Genomic DNA, 19,649 nt, shown 5'->3' with positions numbered 1-19,649 from the left:
GAGAGAGAGAGAGAGAGAGAGAGAGAGAGAGAGGAGGGAGAGAGAGAGAGGGAGAGAGCGAGCAAGAGAGAGAGAGAGAGAGAACGAGACCTTTGACCTTTAACAGTCCAATTCTTCATTCACATCAAGATAACAACATTAACACAAATACTCATATACAGTGAAAAACACAACAATCGCCATACACAATAAAAACAGAAGGATACAGACCTTCCCCTATTTTTTTTTCAGAAACTAAGAAGAAGCACTTGGTTTTCTACAGTGCACAGCACATCCCCATGTCCCCAAATAGAAATAAATCCTTCCAAGTTTGAAATATGTTTGAAAAACATGAACTCAATTTTCAGCCGAGCAGCCACTAGACCTGTGAACATGAGTGTAGCATCTGTGGACCCCGTGCCTTTCATTTTGTTCCTTCTGCTAAGCCAAACACTAATTTTTGCCTGACCTATCAGAAAATGAACCAAGGTGGCACGTCTGCACTGTGTTGCCGTTCACCTCGGACCAAAGACAAACAGGCTGTCTTTGAGAACCTCTCCTAAACCTCTGAGCCACTGCTGCAGTACAGAGAAAAGAGGGCTCAACCTGGGACATCTGAGCCAGAAGTGCTGTAGAGTTTCCTCATCGTTACAGAAAGAGCAGTGGCTCCCTGCCTTAGGATCAATGTGTGCCACATGTCTGTTCGTAGCCACAGCCCCATGTACCACCCTCCACTGTAGATCCGCAGTGCGTTTCTCTGTGGGGGTTTATACAGGGACCTCCAGCTGCCCTTAAGGGATGAGCCTGGTGCCAACACATTCAACCACCTCAACTCCTGCACACCGGCTAGTGATGTTGTTGAGAACCTTTACAGTGACTGTGTACAAGGCCTTCTATGATGTGTTTAAGAATTCATGTAGCTCCAGTGTTTTGAAAGATAGAACGGCCCCCTTCAGTTCCTCCTGCTCCTCCACTGCTGCACGGATTGACAAAGATGGAAAAAGAGGCCGCAGAGCTGGCTGATTCTCTCCACACTTCGCTCCTAGTGCCTCTCTGAAGAAGCCAGGAAGTGCACTGATCACTTCCTCCAACAACCTCCCCATCAAACGAAGAGATTTAAAGCCAGTCTCTTGGCTCAAAATACCAGCGGTCTTCCACTGTCCTCCTGATCTGAGACACACTAACTTCGTAAGTCCAATTCTCTGTATCGTTCCAATTTTAGAAAGAGTGAGTGAGTGAGAGAGCGAGAGAGAGAGAGAGAGAGAGAGAGAGAGAGAGAGAGAGAGAGAGAGAGAGAGAGAGAGAGAGATTGTGTGTGTGTGTGTGTGTGTGTGTGTGTGTGTTAGAGTCAAAGTACATTTGTATGTTACACTCATTTGAAGATGTTCAAGTATGTGTGTGTGTGTGTGTGTGTGTGTGTGAGACATGCATACTGTAGACAGACAGACAGACAGACAGACAGACAGACAGACAGACAGACAGACAGAAAGAACCTACAAGAGGGTTTTCATGGGGAGAAAGCTATGCAGGTCTGCATCCCTACAGCTTCAGCTCTCTTCCGATCTCTGGTGTCTCTCTGTTTGGGGTGTGGGGCAATTTTATTGGTCCTTTGTGAATCAGACTGATCCAGGCCAGCTGGTCATAACCCACTGCACCACGGTAGGTATGTTTCCACCCATGTGCTTTTATGCAAAATTTGAGGTGCGCATAAGAAAACAAGAATGTTTACGCCAGAATTTTGAATTTCGCAAAAAAATAAAAAACAAAAAGACATTTACACACACTTCAGGTGGAAAAGCTGAAATCTGAAGAGAAAATGCAATAAAGGGTGTTGGATATGGATATTTCTAATAAATGATAAAGTACAGCATAGTCACGTCATGTGATTTAAATGACTTAAACCTGTTATGACAGCTCCTCCAGTGGTAAGTACTGGTACAGTACCAGTCAAAAGTTTGGACACGCCTACTCATGGTAGAGTTTCGCTGTGTTTTACATAATTTTACTGAAGTACTATATGCAACAACTTGTTGGGGTGAGGGGCATTTCAAAATGTCTATTTTTCAGGTTTTGGAAGGAAATTCAGAAATAGGCAACGATATCTAATTTTGAAAAACATATATTCAATCAGGTGTGTCCAAACTTTGAACTGGTACTGTACTACTGTATGTGATGATTATCAATTTTCTCCCAAGATAAGCGTTTACTGCGAGTTATCGGCTGTTACTGCTAAGCAATCAAATTGGTGCTGGTGTGCCCTGCCAAGGAGGTTGTTTAAAAACAAAAGTGGCTTGAGACATGTAGTAAATGACATTTTCTTTTATTGACTTTTGAAAGCTTTGCTTAAAGAGATACTTTCATGCTGTTTCGGAGCACATTTTTAACACGGGTGGTTTGAATTACAACTGAAAGGTAGGTGTGGTTTTATGATTTCATAGCTATTGGCTACTGAAATTCACGGCGGTCGTGTGGGTGTGGCTGGGTGGGCTAACCCACTTGCCGTAGAAAAACGAGAAATTCACTGGTGACAGCCCCTTTCCTGCTCTGTCGTCACTTTACAAAAAAAAAAAAAAAAGGGCGAGCAACAAGACCGCCGACAGCAGCTTTGAGTTTGAGGATGTGGAAGACGATTCCTCTTTCTCAGTGGAAGTTGACTACTCGCCTCATGAATATGTTGCTCAGCCAGTATTCCCTCGAGCCAAAAGGGTGCGTCTCCGCTTTTATAGCATCCCGCTACAGACACACCCTCTATGCTAATGGTAATTCATGACGAGGCAACCGGAAATCAGTTACTCGACCGCCGATATCGCTCATCTGGCCATAAATGCGATTTTAGGGCTACCATTTTACTCGTCGATCACACCCACACTCCTTATCAGATTTTGATGCAAGTATCTCCTTAATATTTGCAATACGTTTGGATTGAAACATAGCTACTTACATGTTTTGTTTTTTTGCTTTCCACTGGTAGCAGAGTCAAAGGGACTAAAAAGGGTTAATGGTGTACAGAACCTGGGCAGAGAAGTGGTGAAGGTCTCGTACCACTTGTGCATATTCATTTGTGTGTGTGTGTTGGGTTAGTGTCTCACCACTTCTTAGATTTGAGTCTGGGGGCCGGGTTTCGCGGGATGAGGAAGAGAGCTCTCATTGGATGCATGTCACACAGTGCTGAGGAGTCAAGAAGACGGGTGAAGATGAGTGGAGAGAGGAGGAGGAAAAGTAAGGAAAATTAAGAGCAGAGAGTAAGAGAAGAGAGGGAATGGGAGGAGAACCGGAGAGGATGGAAAAGAGGAATGAGGAGGAAATGAGAGAAAAGGAAGGGAGGAGAGAAATGGAGAGGAAAGAAGGACACGGGAGGACTGAAGTTAGTTGTGGATCTGATTTGGACATTGTTTATCCAGTGACTTCAGCTGAACCAAACAAACAGTTTTGACTTACGTGGCGCTCCCTCTGCCATCTCGATGGCTGTGATACCTAGTGACCACAGGTCACTCTGGAGAGAGAGAGATGGAGAGACAGGGAGAGAGAGAGATAGGATAAAGAGGGATGGGTGGGTTAAAACAAGCGCCTGCATTAACAGTGCATGACACAAATGCGCACACACACACACACACACACACACACACACACACACACACACACACACACACACACACACACACACACACATTTGAAGTCTACCTTGAAGTCATATGTAGCATCAGGATTCTCGTCGCAGGCGATGACCTCTGGGGCCATCCAATATGGAGTACCAATAAACGTGTTCCTTCGACCTACGGTGCGGTCCAACTGGGCGCTCACCCCAAAGTCCACTACACACACACACGCACACACGCACGCACACACGCACGAATTATTGTTTCACCCATAGTGTTATGAGGTAACCAGTGCCATGTGTCATGTATATATGAATCTGTCTGTCTATCATCCAACCTGTCTGTCGATCTGTCAGTCTTTCTTAATGTACTAGGCTTATAATATTATATAACGTTCTGAATAAAACTGTTCAATATGATCATATTTGTAGAGAAAACCACATTAACAAAGGTTTTCTAAACCTTGCTAAAACTTCAAGGAGGGGCGAATGCGTGTGCATGTTTGTGTGTGTGTGTGTGTGTGCGTGCACATGTGTGTATGTGTGCACGTGCATGCTTAACCATGCATGCTCACCTAGTTTGACCTCAGCGTTCTCGGTCAGCAGCACATTCTGGCCTTTGATGTCTCTGTGAATAACCTTGTGTTGATGGAGATGGGTCAGACCCTGGAGAGAGAGAGAGGAGGCAAAAAATAGAAAGAGGTCGGGACAGAGAGAGAAAAGAGAATGAAAAAATAGAGAGGGAGACAGTAGGATAGAGACAGACAGACAGAGAGAGACAGAGAGACAGACAGTGAGAGAGAGAGAGAGAGAGAGAGAGAGAGAGAGAGAGAGAGAGAGAGAGAGAGAGTGAAGTAGGGAGGGAGAAATAGACAAGACAATGAAAGAATAATAGAGAACCAAGGACGGGAGAGAGAGACAGTGAGAAGGAAAGACAGACAGATTGAGGTTGACAGAGATAAAGATGGATGGACAGGCAAAGTGCAAAGATATAAAAAGGGGGAGAGGTAGGGAATGAGAGAATGATTAATATATTCATGTCCTTAAAACACGGGTCATGTGACTGTTTGGGATGAGGCAGTCACTGTTGTTCTATCTGATGGTGTGTAAACTGTCATTGAAGGGTAACGTAAGAGAGGAAACTCTTACGGTAAAAGAGATTCGTTAACAAACACTGCTTTGAGGGGGAACCAATTACCAGCTGATTACAGGATATGTTATTCATCCATCCATTATCCAAACCACTTATCCTGCTCTCAGGGTCGCGGGGATGCTGGAGCCTATCCCAGCAGTCATTGGCAGAAGGCAGGGAGACACCTTGGACAGGCCGCCAGGCCATCACAGGGCCAAAGAATATGTCATTATTCTATGTTATTTACTTGAAATTAAGATCTGATCATCTTTTTCTACGGAGCTGAAGATGCATCATTTCTTATACTGCAACTGTGAGATATTGATCACTCTGTCCGACATGGAGTCATATTTTACCAGTGGTGTTTATCACCTTGTAGCACAAACTCCTGTTTTAGACAGACAGACAGACAGACAGACAGACAGATAGATAGATGTGTGTACCCTGAGAATTTCTCGGCAGATGTAGGCGGTCCATTCTTCTTTCAGAGAGTTTCCTTTCGTGTTTTTGATCAGATCTGTCACCGAGCCAGCGCCACAGAACTCCATCACCAGCTACACACACACACATACACACACACACACGTACACATTTATACAGACAAACACACATTTTCTCATTAGCACAAAGAAATACAGACACATACATGTACAGATATACACCATTACACATTGTATGTCAAAACCACTAGTGTTAAGAGTTTCCTCATGGGGCAAACTAGATCATTATAAACATAAACAAAATCTTACATGTCCGGAACCCCACCCCCAAATCTGCCTGTTTCGTTTGTACTGGGATAATCTGAGGCGGGTGGATGACTGTGTAAGCCTGCAGGTGTGGTTAGAAACATGCATCCTATGAATGAACATTTACCACCTAGTTTGAGGGCAGGGTGTGCTTTGGCTGTTGGATCTCCAGGCAGGTAGCATTAGGAGAGGCTCATCAGGCCAACGAGAATTACTTGTTCATAATCTCTCTGGGCTCCACTTTCGTGAATCTGTGCACAAACCCCAACATGTATTTAGGCATGTCCAATATTTTTTTTGCCAACTGGGTGATCAGAGATGCAACAGCCCGTGCACAGCGTGGCACAGTTGATAAAACAGGCTGGATTAGAATGAATTCATTATTAGCAGTTGGAGTTGGGGTGTGCTTCAACTTGGTCAATCAAATCAGCTCCTCTCATCCCCTTTAAATGAACTCTGACACGGCGTATTGTCATTTTCCTGGCTGGCATAACATACAAAATGCCTTTAGTGTTCTCACGTAGTGCACAATGGTGTTGCCCAACCTTACTTATGCCACGGCACGCATTTTATAATGGAAAACCCTATAGCACACTACCATCCACTATACCCTTATATTGTAATACACTGACATATATTAGTTTTATTATGGGTTGTGTGGCAATACTGGATTTGTCCGGCCTCTTAGTACAGGATAAGTCATCTCAGTTATTTCATGCAAGTCACCAGATAGCCTGGATATGAAAGTCATCAATGCACTTCAGCCTAACAGTAAACACAACATCTATCCATCGATCCACCCATCTATCCATCCATCCATTATCCGAACCGCTTATTCTGCTCTCAGGGTCGCGGGAAGATGCTGGAGCCTATCCCAGCAGTCATCGGGCGGCACACGGGGAGACATCCTGGACAGGCCGCCAGGTCATCACACAGGGCCGACACACACACACACACACACACACACACACACACACACACACACACACACACACACACACACACACACACACATTCATACTTAGGGACAATTTAGTATGGTCGATTCACCTGACCTACATGTCTTTGGACTGTGGAGCACCCGGTGGAGCACCTGGAGGAAACCCACGCAGACACGGGGAGAACATGCAAACTCCACACAGAGGACGACCCAGGACGATCCCAAAGGTTGGACCACCCTGGGGCTCGAACCCAGGACCTTCCTGCTGTGAAGCGACCATGCTCACCACTGCGCCACCATGCCGCCAAACACAACATTTAGTGACATAATAAATAATAATAATAATAACAATAATAATGGATTACATTTATATAGTGCTTTATCTCCCCCCCCTGTTTTTTCTCCCCAACTGTAGCTGGCCAATTACCCCACTCGCCGAGCCGTCCCGGTCGCTATTCCACCCCCCTCTGTCAATCCAGGGAGGGCTTCAGGCTACCACATGCCTCCTCCGATACATGTGGAGTCGCCAGCCGCTTCTTTTCACCTGACGGTGAGGAGTTTCCCAAGGGGGACGTAGAGCGTGGAAGGATCACAACACATACCCACATCCGGCTTCCCAGCTGCAGACAAGGCCAATTCTGTCTGTAGGGACGTTCGACCAAGCCGGATGTAACACGGGGATTCAAACCAGCGATCCCCATGTTGGTAGGCAACGGAAGAGACCGCTATGCTACCTGGACACCCCAAGCAATAAGCAAGTTTTTTTTTTTTTTAATTTATTTCTGATTTTTCCCTTTTTTCTCCCAATTTAGTGGCCAATTGATCCCTATTTTAATTCAAACACCCACCCTCGTATTGCATGCGTTCGCCAACTGCATCTCTCCGGCCGGCAGTCTCGAAGGAAAGCGCCTCCCCACTTTCGTGACAAGGCGACTCCAGGCCGAACCGCTGTTTTTCCGACACACCCAGAGACGCATTCACATGACGAACACAAGCCGACTCTGCCCCCCTCCCGAAGACAGCGTTGCCAATGATTGCTGCTTCATCGAGTCCGGCCATAGTCGGATCTGACGAGACCGGGGCGCGAACCCCAGTCCCCAGTGGGCAACTGCATCGACACCAAGCCGATGCTTAGACCGCTACGCCACCGCGGACCCTAATAAGCAAGTTTTAAAGGCTTATAGTAATACCGCAGGTCACGTGTGTGTTTTGAACCGTCTAAAATGCACCGTTTAAAAACAAGTCCTTATCGCTCAAGGACATTTTGCTTGTTGGGTGACTGTGTCTCACATTAAGATAAAATATCTCATTACACTTAATATAAGACACAGTCACCCAACAAGCAAAATTTCCTTGAGCTGTAAGGACTTGTTTTTAGATGGTGTATCTTGTTAACAGGTGTATTTCCACTAGTTCCACTGGCAGATTTTTCACTTATTACAAGCAAAAAACACCTTGTATTAATTATTTTATTTCTTATTTTTGAAGGGCCTTTTTTTTTTTTGATGGTGGTGGTGGTGGAGCGCACTGTCTAATAGTTCGGTCCAAAATCTCCCATAGGTGTTCAACTGGGTTAAAATCTGGTGGCTGCAATGGCCATAGCATATGATTTACATCACTTTCCTCCTCATCAAACCATCCAGTGACCCCTCGTGCCCTGTGGATGTGGGCACTGTCACCCTGGAAGAGACCACGCCCATCGGGACAGAAATGCTTCATACATAGAAACTGAATTGGAGTAGAATGGACATTGAACTGAATGCCATGGTCATTTGAGTAGTTCATAACATGTCACTGGGGCCATATGTTCGTACTACTCCACTGCTCGTTTGGTTGTTACTGCAAAACCTCACCTCAGTGCCTGTGCGACTCGCTGCAAGTCGGTTTATACGGAAGTTTATACAGAAGCTAGCCCGCTACAATGGTCACAGTTCGTTACACTGGCGGCCCTTCAAAAATAATGGCCGCCGCCCTGACCATCCTGCAGTGTTGGAACGTTATGTTCATTCTACTCCAATTCAGTTTCTATGGTTTCATCATAGGATAACAGTGATCACTCAGAATAACTTGGTGTTGCTTTGCATTCACCCTTCCCTCTGGGGGGACAAGTGGACCCGAACCATTCCTGGAAAATGCCCTCCACTGCACAACAGAGCCTCTGGACCCATGGACGGATTAATGCACGGGTTGACGGGGCCCGGGCCCCAGGGCCCCGCCCTTCTGGGGGCCCCCAAGATTAGCGAAATTACATCCTCTGAAATCCGCCCAATGATTACCCCTTCTATAAATAATCATTACAAGAGGTAATGTCGATTACCAGGGTTTATATAAGACATGATTTCACTAGAATTCTCAATCATGGTGGCAAAATGTTGTAACATGCATGGATAAGTAGACACGCTGGCCGCTGGCTGGCGGGTCTGACCCTTTAGTCGAGCGGTTAGCGATGTCTCCTGCGGTGCGGGCGATATGGGTTCGCTTCCCGGCCGCGGCAGTTCCTGTGTTTGTGTTGTCCCCCGAATTCGCTACAATATTTTTTTCCAGTTGTATGCCAAAAATATTCCTGTATTATTTCAAATATGGATTCATTAGCACCAATGTACAATTTAATGTTATAGGCTACACATACAAACAAAAACAAAAATCATTAGGGTGATTCAAGGGTGATTCAAGACGGAGGGGTCTTGAATCACCCTGTCGGGGTTTATTTCGTAATAATAATTGGCTCACTGTACATTATCCCTTACATATTCAATGCATTCTGGGAGGTAACGTTAACGTGACGTTTGCGCGCCTTAGCAGTTAGTGCTGGTGACGGGTGAAATAATAATAACAACAACAACAATAATAATAATAATAATAATGTAACGTTTTGTAGGTCCTTTAATAATATCACATGCGTTGTTTCCGGTGATTACTGTAAGTCACATGACTAATCAAAGCTGCTTGGTGAAATTGCTTTCAGACTCTCTGGTGTTGTTATAGGGGGGCCCCGTGAATTATTGTGCCCCGGGCCCCAGATTGGTTTAATCCGTCCCTGGCCTCACTGTAGCATTCAGGTTTTTCCTTTAATTTGTCACTCGTCTGCAAATCTGCACATACCTTCCCCATCTACTTATACCGAGTGTACACACTACTTAAACAAAGTCATGTTATGACCTGTTGGTATACTGTATGCATCCAACCAAGTATGCATCCAACCAAGTTCTTTGTAAGTGTAAATCTACTTGGCTGATAACACTGGAGATAAATCTGCTTCTGAACTATGTGACATGAACATTTGCGAACATGTTTTGTGAGCCAGACAACATAAATGAGCGACACATTAACGGGAAAAATACTAAACATCAAGACGAGTGCAATGATACGGTCAACCTGCACTGTTTTAAAGGGACCACGTGTGATATTCAAGCTTTCCTTAAGCATAATATGACTAGATAATATCAGAGGGAGCTGCCGAGCGGTTGCGGTTGATACAAAGTCGATGACTCACTCCCCGCATTCCTACATTGAGAAACTCGGGACCGGCTGAGGGGTTCTGCTGTTGTTTGAAGCCCGGCCACACACGAAAAAACTTTGCTCACACACGGTCCTCAGCAAGCTATGCAGCGATCTCAGTAAACTGACATCAAGTGAACGTGTTCAAAAGGGGCAGATGCCAACAAATGTGCTTGTGTATCTGCAACCTTTCTGTCTGCTCAACGTGTCCGTTTGATGTGTTACTGTTGTTGTTGTTCACATCACTGAACAACAGAGGTCAGCGCTCAGGTGGGAATCACACAAAGCAGCCTTTAAGACTGCAACACAGCAAACGTGACCTGTTTCACCAGTCTAAATCGCTCTGTCTCTGTCTCTCTCTCTCTCTCTCTCTCTCTCTCTCACAAAACACACACAAACACACACACACACACACACACACATACCCATAGCTGATCATCAATGCCAGGGGGGTTCTTCTTGACAAAGGCTCCATAGTACGTAGCAATGTTCCTGTGGTGGCTGTATTTCTTCAGCATGTTGATCTCCGCCTTAATCTCCTCCTCCTCATCCTAACACACACACACACACACACACACACACACACACCATTCATCATATGTTCACGCAAAAACACACACACATACCACACATAAAACATATATGCACACATACCACACCAAACACATACACACACAAGACAACATACGTTAGTGGTGAATGAAAGTCTGAATCTGTTGTGCAATATTTATAGAAAGTGAATAAACCAATAAATAACGTGCATTCCACAAAAATAAAATAAAATAATAAAGTGTAAGGTTTTCTCCTGCACAAATGAAAGTGGTACATCTGAGCTTCCTGCACCAGATGGGAACTATATGGGTGTACAGCAGCATACAAGCAGCGCTTCCGTCACTTCTCTGAAATGCTGCAGTCAAAAGTGCCCTAAGGCAAGGCACACCACCTTTCACTTCCTCCACACAGGTTCACACCAGAGGAAGCCGTTCAGAGTGGTGTTTACATACACCACTCTTTCTTTTCGTGTATGCATGAGTTTTTTTGTGGTGTGTGTGCGCGTGCGTGTGTGTGTGTGTTTAAATGTGTTACTCACCCCTGTGACGTCCATGACTTTGATGGCAGCAAGCTGGCCTGTTTTAACATGACGACCCTAAAAAGATGAGCGAGCGAGAGAGCGAGAGAGAGAGAGAGAGAAAGAGAGAGAGAGGGGTGAAATGGAGATGATAGAGGAAAAAAGAGATAAAGCGAGAGATAAGAATCTAAAATAAAAGTTTTGCCAACAACTCTATCCTTTAATCCCTGTGTGTGTGTGTGTGTATTGTAGTATGACACCAAAGCGACAATCTCTCACCAAGGTCATAACAGCCTGAGCATCGTGGCTGCCTGCACACACACACAAAACCCTGACAACTCTTACACTGTGGCCTAGTAAAGAGTCCTTGAATACTTGATGATCCAAATGTTAGTTTTGATCCAGTGCAAGATTTTTAACATTGCAGCGACACGTTGTAAGGCAGCTGACACACAGAAGAGAAATAATGACACCGTTTCCAGCAGGTACATTAAGTCTTTTGACAAAAAGGACTAAACTTGTCTAACTGGTCTTTACTTTTTTGATTTAAGGAAAACTGAATTGGAAACATTAGGGAATGATGGTTACACTGTTTAGGATGAGAATCCTAAACAGTAAATTAGGAATGCAATGGTACATGGTATGTTGTTGACCTGTTCGGTACCCCCCCGCCCCCCCAGTTCAAAATGCACATGTGAACTGCAGTATTACGACACGCCTTTCATTTTCTTATGTCTAAAACTTGCTTATTGCTTGGGGTGTCCAGGTAGCATAGTGATCTCTTCCATTGCCTACCAACACGGGGATCGCTGGTTCGAATCCCCGTGTTACCTCCAGCTCGGTCGAGCGTCCCTCCAGACACAACTGACCATGTCTGTAGGTGGAAAGCCGGATGTGGGTATGTGCCCTGGTCGCTGCATTAGCGCCTCCTCTGGTCGATTGTGCCGCCTGTTCAGGGGGAGGGAGAATAGCGTGATTCCCCACCGCTATGTCCCCTTGGTGAAACTCCTCCCTGTCAGGTGAAAAGAAGTGGCTGGCGACTCTACATGTGTTGGAGGAGGATTGTGGTAGTCTGAAGCCCTCCCTGGATGGGCAGAGGGGGTGGAGCAGCGACTGAGAAGGCTTGGAAGCATGGGGTAATTGGCCAAGTACAATTGGGGAGAGAAAGGAGGGAAAAATCCAAGAATAAAGTAAAAAAATGTGTTTTTTTTTTTTTAAATCTTTGGACAGATTTCACATTTACTTATCTGGCTGACGATCTTAATCAAAGGAACTCGCAATTAGCAAATAAATTCAAGATGGCAACATAGAGAAGTAAACAGTGATCCTTTTTTGCACTCTGTTTATGATTATTTTTAAGTGCAAATAACACAATACTCATACAACAAGTAGCCATACAAATATATCCCATCCCCAAAGCAAATAAACAAAGACAGGAGTGAAAGGCAACAGTAGAGGCAACACCTGGACAACGAAGATTTTGCTTCCTGAACACTTCTGGGCGTACAGGTAGTCCCTGGGTTATGAACGAGTTCCGGTTTTGAGTGTTACGTCGAATTTGTATGTAAATCGGAACAGTTACATACAGTTCACATCTAGCGTCAATTAGTCAAAAGTTTGTCTTAGTATTTAGTATGTGATAATAATTTTATTTCTATAGCACTTTTCTACAACGTTACAAAGTGCTTCACAAAAAAATAAAACCAGACAAGGCAAAAATAATTTAATAATAATTTAAAACAAAAACATTTATAAAAAAAAAAAACTTTCAAAGAAACGTTTTAAGACGAGATTTAAAACAAGCTGGAGACTTGGCTAGTCTTAGTTCAACAGGAAGAGAGCTCCACAGTGTGGGGGCTCTTATACAGCAAAAGCCGGACCACCCTTTGTAACAAACCGAGACCTGGGAATAACTAGCAGGGCTCCATCTGCAGATCTTATTGGTCAAGGAGGGATACGCCAGGTCAAGAAATCACAAATGTATGTAGGAGGAAGACCATTTAAGGCCTTAAAAGTGAGCAGTACATTTTTTAAAAAATAAATTCGAAATATAACAGGGAGACAGTGTAGGGAGGTAGGCACTAGAGTGATATGGTCATGCCTCCTTGTCCCGGTAACGAGCCCAGCAGCGGCGTTTTGGACTAGCTGCAGACGGTAGAGGGAGGGAGCCCTTGCTTATAGCAGAATAAAGTGCATTACAGTAGTCAAGCCAAGAATAGATAAAAGCATGTACATTAGGGCTGCACGATATTAGGAAAACACGCCATATGCTATAACGTTGTTGAATACTGCGAGGACGACATGACTCGCGACAAATAAACAAATACTGAAGTATACAGTTTTAATGTTCCTCTGCTTTAAGTTTACTGCTAACACGGACCCCAGACCATGAACAGTCTATGCACACTGAATAAAAAAATGAAATGCATTATTGCTATTCCAGCAATATGGTTTTATTGGGGGGGGGGGATGCACCTGGCTACAGCCGCTATACTGACACTGGACCAAATACCACCAACTTGGTTGCATGGCAATACAATTTCTTCATCACTTTCACACAACATCTCGGCCTATTTAAAGCAGCTAACCGGCAGTTTATATTATAAACGATTACGTAACAGTCTCAATTTAAAACTGACGTCTTACCAGTTCTTTCCGAGTGAGTAACTAATGTAATGTTAGAATTTTTATTTTTTACATTACATTTCGTCGTTACCGAGGCGGAATCAGCCAAGTGACACTACCGCCTTTTTTCCAGAAGGGGGCACCAAACTCAACACAAACTGCCATTTATCGCAGTTCAAGCAGTCTTTAGCGATCCGTATAGCGCGCATGTTGATATCGCGATGATGAAAGTACATTTTCGATATATGGGGCATCCCTACTGTACATAATACCGAAAACATCAAATACAACAATGCAGTAGTAATAAGAATAAATATAACTACAGTACAGCATTTATGATTGACAGAGCGAATCAGTGTATAGGTATGTAAACTACTAATAAGACACGTTAGCCCCTAGCTAACGGGTCTGACCCTTTAGCCGAGCGGCTAGTGATGTCGCCTTGTGGTGCAGTACACCTCGTATCGAATCCCGCACCGGGCGAGAAAATAACCGGTTACATTGGTATTACATTTTCTGTTAAAAGAAACGTTTCTTACATTTCAAACTCCCCACCTGCCGCTGTCCCCGGAGCGGGTCGCGACCGGCGGAGGCCGGCCATTTGGCGCCAGAAACGAGAGCCCGCTGGGGGCTCGCCTCAACAGGTAAGCGAAAAGGGGGGGGGGGGACACGATGAGAGCGTTTCACCTCTCTGAACACTTTATTATTTCCACTTCCGCTTCAGTCGTGGTCGTTTTCCTTTTCTTGGGCGCATCACCGCCCACTGTATCGCATTTACAACGCACACAACGCTTACGCGAGCCGACTTAACATGGCGACGACGGCGTGGCGTTGCTCTCGCTCAGGCCGACGAGCCGCCTAAAACGCGCAGCGTTTTGAGCGTCGCGCAAAGTAGTCCGTCCGTTCGTTAGTACGAACCATTGTGCGTAACTTGATTTTTTTTTTTTAAATAATGGGCTTTACGGAGGAGGTCGGTTCGAAGTACGGGAGTTCGTATGTCGGGCTTTCGTAACCTGTGCACTATCTGTAGTTTATGGATTTTGGGCTGCTGATCACGAAAATCACCTTAAAAATGCCCAATCACATACCATTTTGTAGATATAGCCTATTTTGTGGTTTCCCGTCATAAATATTATAATGCCCACAAAGCAAGCTGTTTTGGTCAGTCCACGCACGTCTGGGCATGCGCTTAGGTGCCATGCAAATGTTGTCTTAGGCATGCAGATCAGATGCTGGCAGACCAGGCTAAAATGCTGCTCACATTTACAGATGCTGTTTTGGACGCATGTTGATGCACATGTTCTTCAGGCAATAGCATAGTGAGTATATTTAACAATAGGATTTATTGTCTTCAGGAAGATTTAATGTAGCAGAAATGTCTCGTCAATGTTGCAACATCTGTGGCGAGTATACGCTCAAAGACGCATAATGACTGCACTTGTTAATAAGAAGGCCTATGAGCTCTACTTCGGATGTGAAATTGGTGACCAAGAGAAACCCTGGGCTCCTCACATTTGTTGTGCAACATGTGCGGTCAACCTGAGAGCTTGGCTCAGAGGTACTCAGAAGTCAATGTCATTTGCAGTGCCAATTCTATGGCGAGAACACAAAGATCATGTGACGGATTGTTACTTTTGTCTGACCAATGTATCTGGCTTCTCTACTAATAATAAGAAATCTATTGAATTGATAAGACATTAGAGATGTGTGTGTGTGTGTGTGTGTGTGAATTAATTGTAAAGCGCTTTGAGTAGCTATTGCAGCTAGAAAAGCGCTATACAATGCAACTTGATTGATTGATTGAATACCCCAATCTGTCTTCAGCCATGAGACCAGTGCCACATGATGACAGGTTGCCAGTACCGAAGCGACCACAGGCATGGATCCTAGCTGAGGCAGATGAAGATGCCACAACACATGAACCAGATGTGGATAACGACACTGATCCAGATGTTGAACCCTTTATGCCTGGTTATTCTCATCTGATAACACAGCCAGACATAAATAACCTGGTCAGGGACTTAGATTTGCCAAAAACTAAAGCAGAACTTCTTTGTTCAAAATTGCAAGGACGGGGTTTGCTGTCACCAGGTACAATTTTTTTTATCTTTCAGAACCATCAAGAACATCTAACAAACTTCTTTACGCAGGTTGATGTGGATGATTGATTGTTCGTGGCCTTGGGTTGTGTGCATGACCTACAACAATGGCATCTTTTTATAGATTCATCAAAGTTAAGCCTGAAAGATGTCCTGTTACACAATGGTAATGTCCACCCTTCAGTACCCATTGACTATGCAGTACCATCTACAGCCACCATCTCAGAAGCCTGCAGGCCTTCCATGTAAAATGTCTCCAGAGGATCCTCGGCATTACTTGGGAGGACAGAGTGCCACACACAGAGGTGTTGGAGCAGGCAGGCAGCTGCAGCGTGGAGTCTACCCTATAACACCATCAACTCAGGTGGCTTGGGCATGTTATTCGCATGCCCAGTGAACGACTCCCACGAAAAGTCCTCTACGGCCAACTACGCCTTGGTCAACGCACTGCTGGTGGGCAGAAGAAGCGGTTCAAAGACCAAATGAAGACCACACTAAAAAGATCTCAGATCAACCCCTCTTCTTTGGAGGAACTTGCTTTCTGCCGCACAACCTGGCGCTCTCACATCTCAGAGGGAGTGAAGTACATGGAAAACCAGCGCACACAACACCGTGTAGCAAAGCGTGTGAAGAGGCATACTCGCAAAGCTACCCCTACCCCTTCCAGCACCACTTTTACATGCCTGGTCTGTAACTGCAACTGTGCATCCAGGATCGGACTATTCAGCCACCAAAGGACCTACAAATAGGAGAAGATGGTCATCATTGGGCACGATGGACAACCAGCAAGCAAGCAAGCACCCATTGACTATGCAGTACACATGAAAGAAACCTACAATATCATGGAACTGTTGTTGAAACATGTACAGTACAACAATTATGACTGGAACATCTGTGGTAATCTAAAAGTATTGGCATTGCTACTAGGAATGCAGCTCAGATATACAAATTACTGTTGTTTCCTTTGTGAATGTGATAGTCATGCTGAACAGTCACATTACATTAAAAAGAACTGGCCGCTCCGTAAGAGTTTTGTTCCAGGGCAAAAAAGTGTGGCGCATAAACCACTTGTGGCACAAACAAAGATATTTCTACCTCCTCCTCTTCATATAAAACTCAGATTGATCAAAGTTTTTGTGAAACAATGAACAAAGAAGGTGTTGGAGTTCACTAATTGAGACAGATGTTTCCAAGAATAACTGATGCCGAGATTAAGGAAGGCATTTTTGTTGGTCCACAAATCAGACAGGTCATCACTAACAGGGAGTTAGAAGATCTGGCAGTGGGGTAAGAGAAAATAGCATGGAAGGCATTTAAAGATGTTGTTGAGAATGTTCTTGGTAACTACAGAGCACCGAACTACATGGAGCTGCTGGACAACATGCTTAAAGCGTACAAAACCATGAAGTTCAACATGTCTTTGAAAATTAATTTTCTGCATTCACACTTGGATTACTTCCCTGCTGATCTTGATACAGTCAGCGATGAACATAGTGAAATGTTTTACCAGGACATTGCGACCATGGAAAAGAGGTATCAGGGCAACTGGAATCTATCAATTCTGGCCAACTGGACACTGACACAAGAGGCACCAGATGCTGAGTACAAATGAAAATCAGCTGCAAAACATTTTAAGCTCAGTTGAACTAAGACAACGTTTCAGCATCATTATGTGATTAAACATGTTAAATTCAATAACATTTATTTTAATATTTCTCCAAATTACTATGTGATACAGCAAATCTGAAATTATTTTTGTGTTCAACTTGACATTGTCTATCATAATCTCTTTTTTTCAGTAAGCAGAACATTTAAAAAAAATTGTCTGTCCAGTGTAATTAAATAACAGGCAAAGGAAGTAAAGTATTGTTATTAATACTATCAATAATAATAATACAGAAACGAAAAAAGTACATTTAAAAACTTTTTAGTGCATACACACTTCGGTCCTAGAAAACCCTGCACAGTGGGTGATCATATCAACACTAGACCTCCAACAAGGCCCATGGCCACTGCTGCGGTATCCTCACGGTAGTGGGCCGCAGACAGAACTGCCACACAATCAGGGAAAAGGGTGAAGTCAAGAGTATCAACAAACCTAAAAAATGAATCCCACATTTTATTGAATTTCTCAATCAAACTAAACATGATGTGCCTAATTTTCTCAAGTTTGACAAAGTTGGAAATATGTACAATCCAAAGATTGTGAGAAGGGGGAATTGGAAATTTCAATTTTAAAAGAATTAAGTGTCTAGCCAGCAAGATAACAAAGGCAATGAGGTCTGCTTCCAAGGTCGAGAGTACAAACGGAGGTGGAATAACACCAAACAATGCAATCACAGCAAGTGGTTTAATTGACTTCCCAGTTATCACCGACAATGTCCGGAAAATAGTCAGCTCAGAGCATGTTATAACTCTGAGACTGGCTGACCAATAATAAAATCTGAAGTATGGAAGTGCCAACCCACCTAGTGCTGTAGGTCTTTGTAAGAGCTGTTTGCACACACACTGTTTTTCTGTTCCAAACAAATTCCAAGATAGATGTGTCTAATCTATTACAGAAGGTCTGAGGGTGACAAATGGGAAGACATTGAAGCAAATATAAGAGTTTTGGAAGAGTACTCATTTTAACTGAGTTGACCCATGCAATCAAGGATAGATTCAGCAGCGACCAGCCCCAAAGTCCAGATGTATATTGGCAAGAAGTGGAGTGAAATTGACTTTGAAAAGGTGATTCAATTGATCTGTAACATGTATCTCCAAATAAGTGAAACAGTGTTCAGCAACTTTAAATGGTAAATTATATTTTGTGTATTCACATGCATTTTTACTCCAGGGAAACAGTTCACTGTTATTTAAATCTAGCTTATAGCCAGATATACGACCAAAAGATTCCAGGATTGCAAAAACCAAGGGGATGGATACTGAAAGATCAGAAATATACAATAAAAGGTCATCCACATATAAGGAGACCCTCTGCTCCATCCCGTTCCTGGTTATGCCAGTGATGCGATGAGTAGTGCAGAGTGTATTAAAGAGGGGTTCGATAGCAATATCGAATAATAAAGGGCTAAGTGGGCATCCCTGTCTAGTGGATTCGTGGAGTAGGAGTATTCAGACCAGGTATTGTTTTTTCTTACTTAAGCCTGTGATGACGAATATAACCGTTTTACACAAGTTATAAAATTGTTACCAAAACCAAATGTATATAGTGTGTTAAAAAGATAGTCCCATTCTATGCAATCAAACGCCTTCTCTTCATCAAGTGATATAACAGCTTCTAACTTTGTGGAGTTGGATCTACTGTAAACAATGTTGAAAAGTTGTCTAAGGTTAAAAAAATGATAATAAATCCTGTTTGGTCAGGGAATATGATTGTTGGAAAGGGCACATTAAGGCATAAGGCCAGCAGTTTAGATCGCAATTTAATGTCTGCATTAAGCAGACTAATTGGGCTATATGAGACGCAGCTGAGGTGGGGGGGGTTATTCTTTTTTTTTAATCAGAGAAATTGACGCCTGATTTAGAGTAGGGGGTAAAATAAGAGATGTAAACAATTCGTTAACCATATCTATTAAAACAGGAGCCAATTACAGATATTTCTTGTAAAACTACTGGGTAACCATCTGAACCAGGGCATTTACCAATTTACATAGATGTGGCAGCTGTAAACACATACTCGATAGTTATAGGTCCCTCCAACTCATCAATCAACTCAGAATCAATCAAAGGGGTTTCAAATGTACCAAAAAACTTATCAAAGTCTGGGGTGCCAATATCACGCTCAGATTCATACAGATTAGTATAATACTCCTTAAATTGATCATTAATTTTGTTAGGGTTAATTTTAAAAGTATGTTAGGGTTCATACTCCTGCCTACACCCCTGACCAAGGCAGTTGAAAAAAAAGAACTGGAGTTGGACCCTGGACACTGCACTGCGGCTGCCCACTGCTATTAGTATAGG

The 19,649-nt window shown here is 43.7% G+C and overlaps 1 protein-coding gene across 1 annotated transcript in view; it reads right to left on the bottom strand.

Annotated features, from left to right (window-relative positions):
* Positions 1-19,649, bottom strand: part of tnikb (TRAF2 and NCK interacting kinase b) — a 117,161-nt gene that overhangs the window by 53,646 nt on the left and 43,866 nt on the right. The window contains exons 3-9 of the mRNA XM_056299595.1: positions 10,981-11,037; positions 10,316-10,441; positions 5,150-5,260; positions 4,150-4,240; positions 3,661-3,791; positions 3,418-3,472; positions 3,069-3,147 (exon numbers count right to left, since the gene is read on the bottom strand). Of these exons, the coding sequence (XP_056155570.1) occupies positions 3,069-3,147; positions 3,418-3,472; positions 3,661-3,791; positions 4,150-4,240; positions 5,150-5,260; positions 10,316-10,441; positions 10,981-11,037 (650 nt within the window). The remainder of the gene's footprint in view (positions 1-3,068; positions 3,148-3,417; positions 3,473-3,660; positions 3,792-4,149; positions 4,241-5,149; positions 5,261-10,315; positions 10,442-10,980; positions 11,038-19,649) is intronic.

The sequence above is a fragment of the Lampris incognitus genome, chromosome 19 (assembly GCF_029633865.1).
Source record: "Lampris incognitus isolate fLamInc1 chromosome 19, fLamInc1.hap2, whole genome shotgun sequence".
Taxonomy (NCBI): Eukaryota; Metazoa; Chordata; class Actinopteri; order Lampriformes; family Lampridae; genus Lampris; species Lampris incognitus.
The sequence above is the reverse complement of the archived record's forward strand: the minus strand, read 5'-3'. Positions and strand labels throughout refer to the sequence as shown.